This window comes from Dryobates pubescens, chromosome 1 (assembly GCF_014839835.1).
Source record: "Dryobates pubescens isolate bDryPub1 chromosome 1, bDryPub1.pri, whole genome shotgun sequence".
Taxonomy (NCBI): domain Eukaryota; kingdom Metazoa; phylum Chordata; class Aves; order Piciformes; family Picidae; genus Dryobates; species Dryobates pubescens.
The window spans coordinates 10429088-10449176 of NC_071612.1; the positions used below are offsets into that span (position 1 = coordinate 10429088).

General features: G+C 40.8%; 1 protein-coding gene across 9 annotated transcripts in view; it reads right to left on the reverse strand.

Moving 5' to 3' along the window:
* Nucleotides 1-16214: 16214 nt before the first annotated feature.
* The window catches only part of FOXP1 (forkhead box P1), a 399727-nt gene continuing 395852 nt past the window's right edge, over nt 16215-20089 (reverse strand). For all 9 annotated transcript variants that reach the window (XM_054161346.1, XM_054161354.1, XM_054161309.1 and 6 more), the window contains one exon: nt 16215-16878. In XM_054161346.1, coding sequence (XP_054017321.1) covers nt 16734-16878 — 145 coding nt within the window. In that variant the 3' untranslated portion in view covers nt 16215-16733. The remainder of the gene's footprint in view (nt 16879-20089) is intronic.

Genomic DNA, 20089 nt, shown 5'->3' on the forward strand with positions numbered 1-20089 from the left:
AGTGCTAGTAAATTAATCTTTAATTATGAGCATGCCTTACTTCTGAAAGAAGTGCCCTGCACATGCTGAACTGACAGCATGGGAGAGGTTCTGGCTGTTGCTTTCCTCTGTCACATGAAACATCTCACCCTCATAAAGCAGGGGAGAGCCTCCTCAGCTGGTGGTGGATTAGTGCTCAGTCTCAGTCCAACCAGTGTCATTGACTTTTCAGGTGCAAGAAGTCACCAACCTATTAAAATCATTGGCATTAAACCAGCATGCTTTTGATAAGTATAAAAACCTAGGTGAAGAGTTATCACGGTCTACTTTTTCCAACAGTCCTTGCTCCTTCAGTCCATATCTTCTCTGGCTTGGTTGTCTATCCTCTATGCAGAGCACATCTCACCAGCAGAGAGAAGATCACAAGATGCTACAGCAAATCCTCCTTCAGGCCAGCAATGAGAATGTCCAACACCTCAACTCCTGTGCTGGCTGGATTATTAAAATAACATTTCCCCTTCCAAGTAAGTAAATAAATCTCACTGGCAAGTTTGTCTTGTGACAGCCAGCATCTTGTCTCCCCGAGAGCTGGGCTGGTGTCCTGCAAAGCTGAAAACCCAGCACTCTCAAACCTGAGTGCAACAGCCAAGAGATACACCAGATCCATATTCTGAAGTAGAAGATACAATGAAGTAAGCAAATATGCTCTAGAAATCCTATTAGTAAAGTTACAGAACTAGTTTCATTTCTTGAAGTTACGATGTCTTGTGGTCGTTTTCCCATCAAGCCTTCATTTTTTTCAGCCTACAGCAAAAAGATTTTGCCTTCAACCCTTTGTTGCCCTGAAGAGGCCATGGCTGCACACCCACCTCAGAAGGCCCAGAACACCTGGTTTCAGGCACAGCAAGATCAGAACATACCTTATCATAAATATGCATATGTGACACGAGAACCTGCTGCCTGCTTGGAGAGATGCCATAAATGACGGAACAAAGTACAACAAGACTTCACATCACTGGTGGATCAGAAGAACAGAGGTAACTGAAAGGCTAGAAAATTACAGGTTTACTGACATTCTGCTCAACCTTACCCATTCTTTATTGAAAAGAGATAATAACTATCTATAGGAGAGCTGTCTTAAGGCTCCATTCATTCCCTCTCGCTAGCCCAGCTGAGAGGTGGTATAATATAACACACGCCGGCATCTGGCGTGTCATTTAATTACACCTTCAGCTTGCTGGGAAAATGTTTGAAGTGTCAAGGTAAGCAAACTATAAAAATATATTTCCCTTTCTCCAGGAGAGCTCCTGCAATGGCAAGCAGAGAAGACAGGGCCTGCTCCAGCCATTATTCTGGGTCTCTGTGAGGAAGATGATGAAGAAGCATCTAACTCATGAACAATTGTCGCCCTTTGATGAAACACCATCTGCTCCTGGCAGCTTGACTCCACTTTCCCAGCAGACACATGGGAATTCTTCTCCAAATAAACCACTGGTGTAACAGGAAAACAGTATCATTGGCTCCAGTTAAGTTGTGTCTTCTCACTGAATATATCCTGCTCCTTTAACAAAGACCAGAAAAAAAGTCAAGGGCAATAAAATGCCAGTTACCACACCCAAAGAGGCAGGTGGGACTTGTTTGAGCTCATCAGCTACCAGGCATGTGCTCTGCTCAGCAGTGAGAGGCTGGTATACCTCACCTGCAGTAAGGATGAAGATTGACCAGTATGAGGAAGAAGCTCTTTGCTCTGAAGGTGGTGAGATGCTGGAACAGGTTGCCCAGAGAAGTTGTGGTTGCCCCTGGAAGTGTTCAAGGCCAGCCTGAATGGGACTTGGAGGAGCCTGGTCTAGTGGAAGGTGCCCCTGCCCACAGCAGGTGAGTTGGAACTTTAGGGTTCCTTCCTTAAATCACAAGCTGATCAGCAAACCAGTCAGGAGCAGTATTTCCCTACTGAAGCCCAGTGATATGCTCCATTAGCCAAGGAGAAGCCCAGAGCCCTGTGTGCTAGCCAGCAGCTGAAGGCTTCCAGGTTCCTGCGACTTCTCTATTCCTACTGCTGAGACAAAATGTAAATGTCACATTTCAGAGAGAGCTGTGATGAGACAGTTGTCCCCATCCTGTGGTGCTGGGGGTACTCAGCTGCATTTTGCTTAAGCTTTGCAAGCACTGCTCCTGTAGCACCTTCTGGAGACAGCCAGCATCCTTCTATTCCACTCTTTGCCATGACTGCCTTTAAGTCACCATATATTTAAAAGCTCAATTCTCATTGACATTGTGGTGAGATAAGATTCGCTGCTCCATCGATGCTTCTGGGCCTTAGTGTTGTACTCATGAAGGACAGGAGTACATAGCACAGGGGAGGCCTCAGCATTGCAGCCCAGTTCAGTCTGCATGGTAGTAAAGCTGCAGATACCCTCAGCACTTGCTAAACCACAGATGACCCCTGAGCTTTTGACCCTGCAAGCCGGTGAAACAAAGGGGAGTGCATTAGGGCTGGACTTGTTACAAGTAACTGAGGGGAAAGAAATAAATCACAAGATTTTGTGTGTTGTGGGGGGAGGAAAGGAGAAGAAAGTTCAACACAGATATTAGTCACCTTGTTTTGTTCTTAGTAATGGAAATTTCTCAGAAACCAAAATAAAGGGTGTTGTACAAGAACCCGAGGAGAGTAAAATCAGCTAGAACCCACATCCTAACTTCTATACCCAGTGCACAAATGCAGGTGTCTGCAGCTGAGCATGGTGTTTTTGTTTCAGCTCATCCGAGGTATGAGTCATTTCCATCAAAAGAGGAGGATGCCTTGATCTGTGTGCGAGCAAGCGCTGGAACAGCAGCTGTTGGAGCAAATACAAACATCCATGCCAAGGATTGTAAGGATGGAGTTTATCTAATATGTAAACAACCACCTGCTGCAAATGAAAAATTACACCCACAACCACCTGAGTAAGATAAGCATGTGATGGGGGAAATGAAGAGAGAGATTTATGAGTAATTTTTTGCAACTTTTGAACCAAACATCTCTTTTGCACCGGAACAGTAAGATGCTCAAGGAACTAGCACTCCTTCCCCCAGACCTGCTCAGCAGCATTTATTTTGCCTAAGTAATTTTCTTTTCTTTGCTAAGTCTGGAGGAGATGAAAACACCAACCCAAAGAAGATAATTAAAAGCTAAATGAAACCACATACAGCTGTGCTACTACATGGCTAATGAACATGCAAATATATACATATGACAAGGACATAATGCAGACTGGCTGCCTTGAGTGGTTGCTGCAGATTTCCAAGAGCTGGAAACGCTATTGATTATAACTGAGCTAAACTTCCTGACTCCAGACTTCAAAGATCAGCCTCAATACAAGCATCACACAGCATATGGGAGCATGGAATTGATGAATAATGGCTTGGGGAGGTGAGCGGTCACATACAGGATGGGAGATGCCCCCTAGGCTGCTGAGTGCTGGCTCCTCGGCAGCCAGGACCAGCACCTTATAATCCTCCTTGGCATCTTGGGATGCTCCAGCTTGCTGTCAATTAAGATTTTGGAGTTGTGGGTTTTATCTGGGACCTTTATTTTTGCCTTCCCAGTTCACTTGGTAAGATGCTGACATGGGGAAGGCACACTTCTGGGAGAGCTAAGGCTGTAGGTTACATGTATGAGGTAAAGCTTCTGGTGTCATAGAAAACAAAAGCCAGGGGCAGCATGGAGAGATGGCAAAGACCAAATCAGACTTCCTTTATTAGGTAAAAAATACCCACCTGAGATGAACTCCCTGTTCCACCTAGAGATTGATTGAATGATTCAGGGCTCAGTCCTTCAGAAAGCAGTACTCCCATGGAGGGGTCTTGACCATACTAGCTGCCACCTTGTGCCCATCTCCCTCTGAATGGGGAGAAGAATGATGGAGACATAACAGAAACAGAAAAAGCTCATTCCTTCTCTGTTTTGACCACAGGGCACAGAGCCTTGACAATGGCTGGGAGAAAAGCACGGAGAGTACAGCCTTGGACCTGGGTGAAGATAGATGAGCCACCGGGACAACCAAGAGAGGACACCTATGGAAACCAAATTTGTGCTGAACACAATGGTTAGTGCATAAAAATTAATCAAGTACTACAATGACTTGCTTTATTCATAATACTTAATGGTCATGTAATAGGAGTTTTTATTCAGCAGTTAAAGTTCATAAGTGCAGGTTTTACATGTGGAAGGGTATTATGCTGATAGTTTAATTACACACCTTTCTGCACACCAAAAGGAAATGGGTTCTGCGGGTTTTATAATTAAAGAAGGACTTCTGAGGGGAAATGAACTTTGCAGTTAGCAACATAATGTTCGATTCTTATCAGATGTTTTTGTTTTGGATTCACCAGCACTTCATAGTGTTGTAAACAGGTGAGAAAGCTCCAAACTGCAAGAGATGTCAGTTGCAAGCTTTCAAAATGCAGCATAAAGTAGCAATATTTAAAAATAGCAAGGGTGAGCATGAGGCATAAACATCATGTGTTTGGAAGGCTCTCCAGAGCTCTGCCCATACAATTATACACTGCATGAGTCTGTCCAACATGTCTAGGAAACGGGGGAAAAAAAACCAACCCAGCCTGAACAAGTAAGTGAAAAATCAAGCCCAGTTCCTGCCAAAATAATAAAATGTTTTACTTTCTGTTTTTCTTTCTTTTTTTTTTGTTTTCAATAAATTTTCCCCTCCTGCATGCCTACAAAGGTGGCAAAGCCAAAGCTGTGATGAATTTTTGTGAGTGTGCTGTTGGAATACCCAGCACTACTCTCAGTGTTTGAGGCAGTGATGGGCAGGAGTCACTGCCATGACAAGGCCAGCTCCTGCGTCCCTTTAGTATCAACAGGGACATCTGTCCTACACATGGTGGTGCTGGGGAAGCCAGCAGTTCTGGGGCTCCTCCCTTGTCAGGTTTTAAGAGGCTCTGCTTAGTATAACTCCATTTCCATGCACATATCAAAGCACATGGGGAACTGTATGTGGGTATCTACACATTTACATTGCCAAACTGCCAGCAGAAATCCATTTTTCTAATGCAGCAAACGAGATGATTTCTGAAGTCTAAAATATTTCAGACATCACCAAATGCCTCTCCACTGGTGTGATACAAACTGACAGGCTCTTATCGTGCCCAACACAAATGAACATCAACAAGCCAGCTGAACTAAAGGGGAAAAAAAAGGACTGTCCCAAAACAATAGGCAAGGGCAAGGCTGGAATATTTTGAGCACGCCTTTTCCTTTCTGGCAGACTGGAGGGTGACTGCCCTGGATACCATGATTTGCAGGTGAAGGTGGAGTCCAGGTGACGGCAGCTGGCAATGCCTGTGACAGTTTCCCTTGCTGGCAATGGCCTCTGGACCTGCCAGAAATATTTGATATCAGAATAGAGGCATGATTGTCCCACTTTACTCTGCAGTGGTGAGGTCACATCTCAAACAGAGGGTGCAGTTTTGGGTCCCTCACTACAAGGAGGACATTTTTTTGCTGGAGGGTGTCCAAAGGAGGACAACAATGCTGATGAAGGGTCTAGAGCACAAACCTTGTGAGGAGTGGCTGAGGGAACCTGAGTGGCTTAGCCTGGAGAAAAGGTGGCTGGGGTGTGTGTGTGTGTGTGTTTAGTTTGAATATTAGGGAATACATCTTCGCCAAAAGGGTTGTCAAGCCCTGGAACAAGCTGCCCATGGAAGTGGTGGAGTCACCATGCCTGGAGGCATTTTAAAGCCACATAGATGAGGGACATGGTTTAGTGGTGACCCAGCAGTGCTGGGTTAATGGTTGTACTTGATGATCTTAAAAGTCTCTTCCAACCAAAACGATTCTATGACAATGATTGCAACAAGAACAGTCATCTTAAGGGTGTATTCAAATATAACTGGACATTTTTTTAAGTTCATCAGCCAACTGCATAAATTAGTGACAATGAGACCCAACTCTAACTGTTTTTCTCTTATTAAATCCATACACTTTGGCTCTAGTCATCATCGTTAGCATACTGTTAAAAGAGCTGTTGCTGTATCTTTCAACCCTCATCCTGCAATCAAGCCCTCTCTGCTTGTGGATTTCAGAAAGTCACTTGTTTAAAAATAGAATGTGGATATTTTTTTATATATGAAAAAAAATAATCTGACTGCCAGCTAATGCAAACAGGTAAAAATTTACATATGCAATTGTCAAGTGTCAACTTCAGCTCCTCAGCCACCAAGATTCCCATCGCAGGGCTCACAACACTTTGAGGCTGCCTTGCCTACAGGCAGAAGTTGTGCCAATAAATAGATGGACTTTGGGGTTTTTTAATTCATTTAAGTTACACTGTACTTTCTGGGTGTATGCACACGACCCCTCCTTTGTTATCTGCACACTTAAACAAAAGATCCAGTGAGCTTGGGAGCCAACAAACAGCTCAACCTCCACAGGGCAATTCTGGGGTGTACCGCATGGTTAAAAGCTGCTCTCCATGATACCCACTCCTAACATTAGCAGGAGTTCTGCACCCTTCCACAAGAGGATATTGTTCCAACACTTTTAAATGTTTGGGGTTTTGTTAAGTCTAACAAGGGTAATTAGAACAGAAATAACAGATTATTTCCCCCCCCTCCCCTCTGCCTCATATCAGAGGGAGTACTATAGCAGAGTTAGGAGCAGGCGTGTTTTTACTGTATATGGCAATGTACTGAAATGAACGTACAGCTCAAACACACTCATCATCCCTTGCATTGTTTTGTAGGAGCCACTTCTCCCATGAAGGGCAACCACATGTGGAGGGAAAGAGTCCAAGTAAGTATTTGGTAAACATTTGAAAATGAGAGACAAACAGCACTGTGCAATCGCCCCATCTTCCCTCAAATACCCACTGGAAAGGAAAATAATTCATTCCCTAACAAGCCAAGCCTGGCTCCCTAAACCGGGAGGAACCGCAAGGCTGGTAAAACTTGCAGAAATATTTTTACAATTTTATTAGAGGTTTTAATTCAGTGCTTTATCTACCTCTGTTAGTCTGCAAAATAGCTTTAAATATTCAAGTGGTAATTAATGAATCTTTTATGTTGCAAATCAAACATTTTCATCTGTGCTGTGGTACAGTGGCAGCGAGAAGGAGGGGTTTGAAGTGTAATTGTTTCTACTGTTCCCCTCGCAGTGCTGAATGCCTTTTTACCCTTTATTATACCATTGGCTTTTGCTTCAGTTCATCAGCGCTTTGCCACATCTTATCGGTCAATATTGGCTGTCTAGTTCGTTCTTTCTTTATTTAATTATCATATTTTATATATATATATATATATATGCATTTATTTATGTACACACACACACACATATATGTATATTTCAGTTCAAGACTTCTTGCTGTGCTTTTTTTTTTTTGCCAGAGACATTCCTAAGGAGATGGAAACTCTCTGAATGTGGAATTTTCGCATGAGTGCAAAATAATAAAAAGCATGTGTGTATTAAAAAGGGATCAACTTAATGGGAAATGAGCATTGGGTTACATTAATATTCTATTACAGTAAAAATCATATTTAATAAATTTTCTCCAGATTTTTCAGAATCTTACTGTATTTTTCTAACTCGCATGCCAATGCAAAGAAACAGTGCATATGATACATTTGAGTTATGTTAAGTAAATAACCTGCACTGCCCATTTTTTGGTTTTAAAAGAAGAAAAAAAAAAAAAAATTAAGTGTAGAAACACACACCAGACTGAAATGTGTGCTTAGTTTCCATCTGCTAGCAGGAATAGTGTTGGTCTTGTGCAGCAGAAAGCCTTTATAAACAGTATTCTATTTTATTGATGCTATATGTGGATTTTTATGTTATGTGGCAAGAGGCAGGAGAATGAAAACATTGTAATTTATCCCAAACCATAAAATTATACTAGTACTAAAGTAATTACTTCACATATTAAAATATGGTTTCCTTTACTTTCTTTTGTCATCACATAAAATGAGGCATTGAGCGCCGCAGCGCAGAGGGGCCGGAGTTTTTCTTGCCTTCACAAAGGATTGACACATCCTTGCCGCTCCACTCTATCACCCGACCCTTGTTGTTCCCTGACCCTAATTAATATTATACTCGGTGACATTTATGTATCAGAGCAATAAGCTAAACAGGAAACAATTTATGTCACCTAAAGCTTTTTAACAAATCGATGCAACTATTTGTAATTGCTTGTTTCACAAGATTAAAAGTACTCAGCCTTGATCTTCGCCCACAGTTTTGTGGCCAACATGACCTGTGCTTCCGTTGTAAAATAGGAGTGGTGGTGATCAGCACCTATTTCCATCAAGTAATCCATATTGCTAATATTTCTGGAATTTTAATGTAGTTACAATTTATAGCCGATCAAATGTGGTTACCTAAATTGCTGTTGCTAGTAGACAGTTTAACTGTCTTTATTAATTACAGTATAATTTAATGTTTGAGTACAGGCACTTGTGTTGGTCATTTTTACAGCCAAAGCAGTTATGTGCCTTATGACGAACCATTTTAGCATTTTCAATGGAAATTTGCTAATATGATGAGTGATAAAAATGTCAAACTCTGGTAAATAATGGTTATTGCTTTGGCTGGAATTAATCCTTGAAAGGATGGTTACCTTCAAATTAACATTAGAACTTGAAGAAGAAAAAAAATCATAATGTTTTCCAGGCTTCTGAGATGCATAAAGGATGGCCACTGAACTCCTCTAAATAAATACATACAAAACTACCCAAAAAAAGTGTTGGTTTAGGAAAAAAAAAATTTCTTCAGGTAGACGGAGAAATTTCCAGTGGGAAAAAGAAGGAGGAGGTGCTGTTTGTTGTTCTTTAGATGCCCCAAGGTGATGCTGTTTACCATGTCACAGGATCACAGAATGTTAGGGGATGGAAGGGACCTAGAGAGAGCATCTAGTCCAAGCCCCACCTGCCAGAGCAGGATTACCTGTAGCAGATCACACAGGACCTCATTTCTAGCTCATATGCTTTGATGCTATCTAACGAAGCAAAAAAGGACTTTGCTACACTTCAGTCTTGGGGATTTGGGTCAAAACTGGATGCAAACACACATCAGGGCCACGGCCCACCACACTGGACACCACTGATGGGGGAGAAAGTGGTTTGTTGCCACCAACATGACACTGGGAGGATGAAGAATATTGGAGCTCACCACGGCTGTGCTGAGGATGAAAGACCATCCTGATTAATACACCATTAAACAAACACCACCATCACTGAAGATGGAGCCTGATTAATAGGTCAAGAAGGGCTAATGACATACTGTTGTGAGGGAGGGTGTGCTAGGTGTGTCCGTGTGTGAGCGGGCTGCACCAGGAATTCCTAGCCCCCTTAATTAGTCCAAGAATGTGAAATTTGTCCTACTCTGTGCTCGTGGCCCAAGTTAAATGTCACCATTCAGATCATCTGCAGAGAGCAGCTGGGAGTGTGTGGAGCACATTGGCTGTCATCTCCTGCTGGGCCTCCAGCTCCTGTGCTGGGACCCCCTTATCTTCTGCTGCTTTTCCCTCCAGTACAGGAGAAAAACTATGCACTGGCTCCAGTTTTCTTTGGAAACTACTCAAGAGACGCATTGCCTCACCCCAATCATAAAAGTGCTTTTCAGCTGTGGTGGAAAACAGCCTTTCTGACTGGAAAAGGTATTTCCCAGCTGGCTGTTGCTGGTGGCAGTGCTGTGAAGTAGGAAGGCATTTTGTGATGTTCCGTGATAAGGCAGCCAAGGAGCAGAAATGTGATTAATAACACAAAGATGATACTAAACATGCAAAGAGCCAGGCTCTCATCCCCTGCTAGGGCAGCATTAACTCAGCAGGAGGGGAAGGGCCTGATCCTCCTCCTCAACTTGGTGCCAGTTCATCAGCACAGAATGCTTTTGGCACCAACCCCAGCAGCTCTCCTTAAACCAGCGGCAATAGAAACTCAGCAGATGACAAAAACCATCCTCAAGTCTCTGTGCCGAGATGTCCAAGGACTGAAATACCCAAGCCACCTATGATGTCTCCACAGCTCATGACTTGCCTGCTGGTGACCTGTATGGGGATACATTGTGCTCAGAAAAGCTGAGAGCCCTGCCTGGGGTCGTAGTCTCCTGCCTGGGAGCTGACTGGAACACAAAGCACTCCTGACTATCAAGTTCTGGCCTAATACCTCTGGCCTCTGACTGAGGAAAATTTTAATCCTAAAAGTGAGACCAACCTGAGATTTTATTCCCTATTAGTTTGTTAAAAATCTCCCAGTCAATACCATTTGTAGACACATTTAATGAGTGTGCAGATTCTTCACCCCCCCTCCCCCACCTCCCTACCCCCCCCAAGGAAAAAAAAAAAAAAGTAGTTATCTGGTATAATTTTATGATAGAATATTTTTATAAAATCATTTGTACTAATTTAAGCATTTATCATTATATGCAAAAAGATTTCTTGATGAGAATATTATAGACGGTGCATGTTTTTGACATTAGCATTTTATTTGGATGACTAATCTTGCAGATGTGAAATTTTAATGAATTATTCATGAAAAAAAATCTCTCCTCTGAAATTTCAGTTTGCTGCTAATGCTAGTTATTAAACATTTTATTTTTCTTTACAAAACTTGATGAAGAAAATAAATGTGTGCTTACTCAAAAGAAAAGAAGGTGGGGTTTTTCTCCCTTTAGTTAGCCTCAGGTGACAGCATCACGTGGGACTTTGTTTCTTCATGGGTTGGTGGGGCAAGAAGTTGATGCTGCAAACCCCTTTTGCGTACATGTAACACATGCCCAACCCTCCCCCTGGAAGCCAGCAGCACAGCTCCTATCAGGGCACTTCACTTGGAAGGATTTGCAGGATGAAGCTCTAAACCTCTCCAGTCAAGCTTTCTCCTTTGAGGTAGAGTCCACCGAGAAAGCAAACTCCCTGAGCTCCCTGAGACCCTAATGGTCAAACATTGATCTCAGGACCTTCTTGGAAAAGCAGATGAATTCCTCAAATGACAGCACAGTTCATGCTTTCAGTGCTCAAGACTCGAATGATTAGACTGGACATGAAACCACTACTAAAATATCTTGAGACCCAAGGAGAGTGATAAGACTGTCCATAAACATGCTGGGGCATGGGCGAGATGCAACCAGCTGCTCCATGGATCTGGGCTGAGGCCCAGGGGATGTGACACAGGAGCCATTAGAGTGGTGGTGAGGGGGTGGGAAACAAAACAAAAAACTTAGAACATGGCAACTTGCATTACCAGTGTGAACAACCAGCATTTTTATTGCATTTGAGAATGCTATAATGTCAGTAATTAGTACTGACTACACAACATTTTTTATTGTCTGTATCAACAGACATGGAATGATGGAATTACAGTTGATGTAAGGAATGAGTTTCTTTTATGCCTTATCAAAAAAAAAGAAAAAAAGGAAAAAGAAGAAACCCAAACAAAAAAACCCCAAACAAACAAAAAAAACCCCAAAACCAAAACAAACAAACAAAAAAACCCTTAAAAAAAAAATCTTGTTACTGGCAGCACATACACACAAAGCACCATGCTAACAGTCTGGACTGTACCATTTTTCATCAAGGCTTATGGGTAGAAGATACTTGGTTACCTGCTCTGGGCCCATTAAAATGCAGTGGTTAACTGCAAATTCACCTCGCAAGACAGGAATACTAAACGACTTTGGAAACATCTGAAAACTCACTCTGAGTTCATTAACCAAAGGTACCAAAGGATTTGGAGAAAAAAAAAAAAGAAAAAAAAAAAAGAAAAAAAGAGAGTTTTAAAGACTTCTCTTTTGCGGTTGGTTTTTTCTCTTGTATTCCGTGCGACAACGAAGGTGAGCTCACTGGCGATCTGAAAACCGCCACAGTTCAAAACCATTTGTAAAAACTTTTATCTAGAGAAGATGTATGTACATATACAAAACAGCTAACGATCTGCAATATTTGGAGAGAACCAGAAGCCCTGCCTGGGTCTCTTCCCATCGCAGGAGCTCCGGGAGAGGTGAGGCGCAGGCCCTCGCGGCGGGACTCTTGCGAGCCAGAATCCAAACAGAAAGATTAAAAACCAAAGGTCATTGTTGTGGTCACTTGTTCTACATAAGCCTTGATATTTTTGTTTTCATCTCACTTCTAGTTGAATGCAGAAACCCCAACAGGTTTTACATTTACAAACTCCTTTTTTTTTTTTTTTATTTTTTCCCTTTTTTTCCCATTTTTTTTGTCTTTTTTTTTTTTTTGGTGTGTGTGGACAAGGAAGGCTTCGACTCTCATTCCTGACAGCGGTTTGTTTTTTTTTTTTTACCTGATACATGGTACTACTTCCATAATGTACGCTTTTCTTTGAGAAAAAAAACATGTAACAAATTGTCTTTACATCTTGGCACCTTGTAAAGTTTTTTTTTTTTCCGTTTTTTTTATACAAAAGAAAGTTCAATAGTTTTTTGACACTCCCCCATTATTAATCACTACTTCACTGATAAACTTTGAAAGTGTGACCCTGGAATTCATCATGCAAAATATTTACTGCAGCAGGAGAAAAAACATCTTTTTTTTTTTTTCTTTCCTTTTTTTTTTTCCTTTTTTTTTTTCCTTTTTTATTTTCTTTCTTTTTTTCTTTCTTTTTTCTTTCTTTTTTTCTTTCTTTTTTTTTCTTTCTTTTTTTTCTTTCTTTTTTCCATTCTTTTTTTTTCCTTTTTTTTTTTAAATGCTTTTTTTTTTCTTCCTTTTTTTTTTTTTTTTTTTCCATTTCAAATATATGAACTTTGTTTAAGACAGCCAGAAAAGGCAGTGGTAAGATAACAGAAGGGGGTGGGGAAAGTATCAAAAAAACCCAGCTTTAAACACACACAAAAAACTGTACAAAAATGCTTCGATCCATGATAACAGGAGAAAACAAAACAAAACCAAACCAAACCTGTCAACTATATTACAATTTAAAAGCTGGAGGGAAAAAAAAAAAAGGCAGGGATTTTCTCCCACATGTCAGCAAATGTCATCCAATATTCTTAAAGCAAGGATAACTAAATAAAATACATGTGCAGCGTATTCTGCAATTCCATTACATACAGTAGTTGGGGTTTTTTTTTTGTGTGTTTTTACTTTTTTTTCAAAGCTTTTTTTTTTTTTTCCTTTTTTAGTATCGTTAATATAAAGCAGTTGCACAAAAAGCAAAAGGTGTTTTGACAAACAGGTCTGCATTTATTCCTTTTTGAGGAATGATATCTAAAGAAAACAAAAAAAAAAAAAAAGAGGGAAAAAAAAAAAAAAGAACCAAAATCAAACAAACCAAAAGGACCTTTCCACCTTTTCCTCCCTCCCCAAACCCCTCCCCCTTCCCCAAAAGACAAAGGCTCACACAGACACAGTGGGATATATATGTACAACATAATAAACCCCTCCCTAAAGAAGCAACTGTATATCCAAAGGGATACAGAATCAGAACTGTAAAAATCATAGTGAAGTTTGCTTGATGGAAAGCCTGAGATTTTTCTTTCAGTTGGTTCTTCTGCGAGGCTGCGACACCTGCCAGATAACGTTAGAAATCTAATTTTTTTCTTTCTTTTTCTCCTTTTTCTTTTTTAATTTTTTTTTTTTCTGTTTTATTATTTTTGCTACAGTCTTTAGACTAAGCATGCAAGACATACAACTAAGTGCAACTGAGTGAAATGTAAATTTTTATTTATTTTTTTTTTTCTTTCTTTCTTTATTTATTTACTCATTCCCTAACAGTTTGGACTGAGGTATGCGTACTAACAGTTTCTCATGCTGTTATCTTTACTCATGTCTAGCTACACATGCTGAGAATGAACTAATCTACCGGATTTTTATCCCCCTTCTGAATACCAAACTAACCAGCAAACCACTCAGTTTAGAAGCATGGGGCTCAATTCTCATGATCCCTATCTGGCTACCGCCGGCACGTCACGAAGCTGCCTGGATATAATTTAAATGAAAAATAATTAAGGAAAAACAAAAAAAGAAATAATAATAAAACCAAACCTGTTTCAAATGACCACAGACTGCTGCCCTTTTTTTGTTGTTTTCTTTTTTTTTTTTCCTTTTTCTTTTTTTTTTGTTTTTTTTTTTTTCCTGTGTCTTTTGAGACAGAAAGCAGAGTTGAGTTTTAGAAAAGTTAACTGCCAATAAAATTTCTTGTACCAAAGCTTATGAGTGGACAGGAGTGTTACTTCCTTATGAAAAAATGCCGACCGACAACTAAACAAAATTGAGCGGAAGTGCCAAGATCAACCAAAATTAAAGCGGTCATCCCAGCACAGCCCCGAAACAGAAGCGGCACACAATCTGTAGAACCAAAGACCAAAAAAATCTTGTCATTCTAGAAATACTATTATGTGGTCCAGCTAAATTGTGGGAGATTTTTCTGTTCTCTTCTGTATTTTTTAAACTGTCTCCTTTATCTGATACTCTTAATTTTCCGTGAAATTGCCGTGTCTTTGCTTTCTCCAGCTCCCTTCTCGTAGCTCCACCAGTAACACTGATTCCTAGTTTCAGCCTCAAAAGCTCTCCTCCATTCCGCTTTACAGACTTTCATTTTGGTCACTGTAGAGAATTGCAAATAAAAAGTAACAGCTTTGGTTCACACAATCTACTTGGCCTTCTACATTTTCTAGAATAAAGGAGCAGTTTCCCTCTCAGGTTAGCAATAGCCCACATCTTGTCATTTCCCTCTATATTCTTCAACCTCCTTTGATCAACAATAAGAGGATATTTGGCTTCATAAGATAAAGCATATAACAGAGAACATAATTTACCTTTGTGTAATATCTTTGGTAATTTTAGGAAAAAAAACCCCCAAAAACAAAAAGAAGGTAGAAAGAAGAATATAAATTAAGCTCCGAAAGGCTTTATGAAATAATAAAAGAAGCTACAGTCCTACATAAATAAATGAGCAACGGAAAAGTGGTTGCAGAATGAAAATGTTTAGGTGTTTGGTGACCAAGGTTTACTGACCTATCACAACAAATTTTGCATGCCATGTTTGCTTTGAAGAGCCTTGCCCCTTTCCCCTAACAAGCCCCGGTGCGAATTCTCCCCTAGATCTCCTGTCTCCTACGGTGAGGTTTCCATACTGGCTGGTGTAATATTGCATAACAATCCTAACTGCAGGACTGGATTTGCACAGCTGAAAATTAACACTTTAGCATTAGTGGGGCTCCATCCTTATTAACTCTCGAACAAGTTCAATCTGAAATCTAATTTGTATTCAAACAGATTAATGCCACCAAGCAATCCTGAACCAATGTTTACCTGCGAAACATCACCACGTACACTAACAATTTAATGAAGTCATCTTTCCAACCACTATTTGCAAATGCAAAAAAAGAAATAATAACAAGAAGAAAAAAGAAAAAAAAAAAGTACTAATAAAGGTATAGGTGCCCATCTCAGTAATCTTAGATATTCCAGAGAGATTTGTTGACCCATTAGAACTTGTGTGAAACAACTGAGAACCTGCCACCGTACTACTCATCCTCTACTAAAAGTGAACTCTGTTGGTGCTGCATATATGTCTTTGTGCTGTTCAATTTTGTGGCATTTGCTAATATTCACTGTTGCTGCCAAAGGTTAAAAAAAAAACAAAACAAAAACAAAAAAAAAGAGTAGTAAAAATTCCCCAAACCCAAACAACAAGAAAATAATATTAAAAATACTGCTTTGTGGAATGAATCTGTGTTGCTTCCTACAGTGTTTCTATGTTCATCTGCCATTCATTCTCATTCTTGCAGTACTTCGTTCCTCTCTCTCCGCTGGTCAACCCTTCCACATGTATAGTGCAGCATTTGGGACCTTTTCAAAACACGACGACGACGACAACGACAACAACAAAATAAAACCCCTAAAGGAGACACCGAAATGGAATGTTTTCCATAGCTAAAGAAAACATGGCGGCATCTGAAGGAAACTGGAATGAATGACAGAAAAAACTACAAACAATTCAATGACATTCAGCTTCGTATAATAAAAACACCTATTAACATTCATCACAAAGTACAGAAAACGTTAAAGCCTCTGAGAGGCCCTGGGCCCAGATGAGGCCTGAGGTCAGAACTTAAAATGGTAGAGGAGAAGTGGGGCGGGGGAAATAAAAGCAATACATTAAAAAGTTTGGGATAATTTTTCTCTTTGAACCCCTCCCCGATATACACGCTCACACGCACACACACGTATCCACACACGTGCACACACAGGCCTTCCCCATCCCAAATGGAAGCAAAACAAAACAAAACAACAAAAAAAAAAAAGGAAACCAACCAAAAAAACCCCAACAAACCAACAGAAAAAATAATGGAGTAAAGGCAGTGATAATCAACATGCAGTACTGTGCAAATATGTTGTCCATTGGAATCCTTAAAATCTGGGCAAAGACTTGATCTGCAGTTCAGGTGTACATGCTCAGTTTCATGTCCTCAAGTGTCCAAAATTGGCAGGACCTGCAGTCCACAGCTGGCTGCTAAATGCAAGTGAATCAGTTTAGCAAATTTACAACACTGATGTTGACTGTAAGAGAGGAAAATCCCAAGTACCAAACAAGTCCATCCAATGCACAGAGTACAAATTCCTTTTTTCAACAAAAAGTAGAAAAATCAAAAATACTCCCAAATGGGATACTTGATGGCACTAAGAGTTAACATATTTCATAGTTGTCAAAGTGGACTGAGAATCCTCCAGACTGTACAATAATGGAGAGATTTCACAGCTAAGTTTGACGTGTTCCTCCAATCTTCATTCTCAGGATAACGATGTCAGACATACTCATTCTATGTCCTCATTTACAGGTTCATCTTCATAATCTCTGTCATGATCAAAATCTGGACTGTGGTTGGCTGTTGTCACTAAGGATAGCGGGCCTTCATTTTCATCTGGATCTAATGGTTCTTCTTTGACATGCACAGGGTGCCTGGAAAGACAAAAACATGGTCAATCACCAAGTTGCTCTTTAACGAATGGTTTTGACAGCTTGTGGGGTTCGGGGAGAAAACTGAGCTAGTTTGGGGGTTCAGACTTGATGTGCCACATCTAAGAGCTCCAGATCACTGAGGAGGAAACTCTCAACTTCTGTGCTGGCCACTGAAACCCAGCAAAAGCTATGCTGGGCAGGCAGAGCTCAACTTCCCTGAGAAAACACTCTGGGAGGAGCACCTCGATAGGGTTTCTGTCTTGGGATGGAGAGAAAACACTCTCAGCTGACATATTCAGTTGATTAATACAATCTTTGGATAAATAAGGAGAATAAGCATCCGAATGGCAAAGCAGCAGTTTGTCAGCCCGCCGAGCCGGCAGAGGCTGGGCTAATCATCGCTCGCTGTGTGTGCGGCGTCTCTCGTTAACATGCAGAACCTGTGAGACAACTCTCCAGAGGACGACCCCAAGTGAGGTTCTATCATTAATCAACTTCAAGCAAACACAGCAAAGAGACACCATGATACATGCTTTAAACTCCAAATTAATGCATATTTTTACAAACTGTCAATAAGGGAAGAAAAGCCCTGCCAGGAAACACAAACAGAGAGGAAAAGGCTCGCTCAACACAACAATATGATAAGAAAGCACAGTCCTAACGAGAATAATAACACTGTCAGCTGTAAACAAGGCAGAACATGATCCCCAGCTCATGGTGGGCACAAGGATGTACTAAAGAGATGAAATCTGCCAAATTTCTCATTACAGCCTAGCACATGAATAACCCGCAGGGGAACGGGGCTTGGTCATTCAAAACCGGTACGATAACAATTGAAAAATGTTGTTCGTAAATCATATTTACAACAAATCCTATACAAATACAAATTACCTTTTTCTTTTTTTCTTTCCTTTTTTTTTTTCCCCTTCTCTTGTTCAGCAGCTTTTGAAATGTAAAATAGCCATGTGAGTCAATAGTGTCTTGTTGGTGGGACTTTAGAGGGAAGTAGGATTTTATTGACATTACCAAGTATTAATAATGCGACAGAGCATTGGAGACCCTGTTTGCTTCCTAAATAATTGATGTTGTAGGCAATCCCTTAAAATAAAGTGTTAATGAGTTCAAGTCCCACTCTGTCTCTCATTGAGTTGATATCCACCTCCTTGAGTCTTTTTTTTTCCTTCAGGCTCATTTAACCCTTTCCTGTAAGCTATGTGAAAACATCATCTGAAGTGCAAAGCTTTGCTGCAAGAGCTTTTGCTGTCTTTGCTCAGCTTTGCTTTAAAAATGAATGACGTAACTGCATTTTATTTTATGTTTTGTGTGGAGGGGAATGACAACACTGCACTCTGTTGCACTGACAGACAGCAAAAATAAATCATCAAACAGGGAAAATATAGTTGGTATCCACATACAAGCCAAAGGTAACCCTGCCTGCTTCAAGTGACCCGGGTGAAGCAGTTGTACCCTTGCATAGTGTGCAGAGCTCTACCACACCCTGTTATTTATTTTGGCTTGAGTCTGGATCAGTTTAGGAAGCATCCAACTTGCTGACTACAGACATTTCTAATGGGAGCTGTGAATGCTTTTCAAGTCCCTGCATATTTCAGCTTCTTGCGTTGTAAAGTGCTAGATCAATACTTAAGTATTAACTGCACCTTCCAACCCATCCAACTAAGGAGCTGTGGGGAGAAGTGATGCAGCATCCACGTACATACACTTTTTCTCTTCAAATTCACTAACATGTGCCCTATTGACGCTGGCCTGGGAGCCAAAGAGGTTCCTCTGCATGTCACTCAATTCTTGTACAAATTAAAAGGGGACATTGCTACTACAATTTTGACTGAATTATTGAAAAGGGAGGGGTTTAAAAAAAAAAAAAGAAGCCAAAAACAAAACTGGGAGGAGATGATACAAATATCAAAGGTTAAGAATTAGTTTAAGCACATAAAAAGTCTCTCATCTCTGAGGTGTGCACGCGGTGACCATCCCAGTAGCTCGTGGCCTGAGCCAACATAAAACCATCGCTGATTATTTGCAACTAGAAAAAAATAGATTATGAATAGGCTGTAGGGTCCCTCACTTGGGATAAAACATGAAATGTAAAATAGAAGAAAAAGAGGGAAAGAGCAGCTCCATATAGGGATCGATAAAGCGTGTGCTACTTGGCCTTTACAGCAGTGATCTTTTTTACTGCTGTTTTAATTTAAAAGTCTTGCTTCTTGGCTTTCTGGTTTTGATGCTGCTGCTGGGCTTATTTGGTGGTTGGTTTTTTATTTTGTTTGTTTTAAAGTATTATTTTTGATAAATGCAGATGGGAAATTTTCAAAGGAGAAAGGAGAACACACATTGCATGCAGCAGACGTGGCCTCAGCACGTGGAGAGGAGTTTCTCCAGCAGCTGCCCAGTGTCCCACCACATCCCTGCCTCACCTCGCACTTGGCCAGAGGGCAGAAATGAAAAGGTGCCAGCAGATCAGATAGGAACCCGCTGGGCTCACAACCACCCAAAATGCTGCGAAAGCACCTTCAAAGGTCCCTGAACCTTTCCAAAGCAAACTCTGCCCCCCTTACAGTTTTGTTATGAAAGCAGGTGAAACCAGGTGGTTTCAACTCAGTTTCTCTTTGAGGTTTGGTGTGGTTCCCAGAAGTCAAAAAAACAAAACTTCAGGAGTGAAAAGCAAAGCAAGTGCCAAGTTATAAAAAGGGCTGCTCAACCCCGAGCCAGACAAAGCCAGAGAGGGCCACAAAGCCACAGGGAGGCACAGCCACGCCAGCCTCCTCCAGCAGCTCACGTGTTGCACAAACACCAGACAGCGAGCTTGGCAAAAACTCCATCCCCTAAATTAGGAGGGTTATCTGGGTAATACAACCTCCTGGAGAGAGATCTGCATGGAAAACAACAGAAAAATCCAACTCCTTGTGTACTCTGTCACTTGTAACCATGAAGTGGCTTGTGAGGAAGAAAGAAATCTTACTGAAGCTGTGATTTTGCTCAAATGTTTCAGAGCAACTGAAATAAAGAAGTTCAAATAAGCTCAAAGGCAAAGGGAGACCTTCATATCTCTCAAGTAAGTCTGGATCTCTATTTACCACCTCACCAAAGCCCCAGACTGGGGAAGGGAAACTTCCTTCAGAAACTAAAGAATTCAGTCTCTTGAACTACAGAAAGGGTAAATGCTCAGCTAGGAAAAAAGAAAAATAAAATGGGA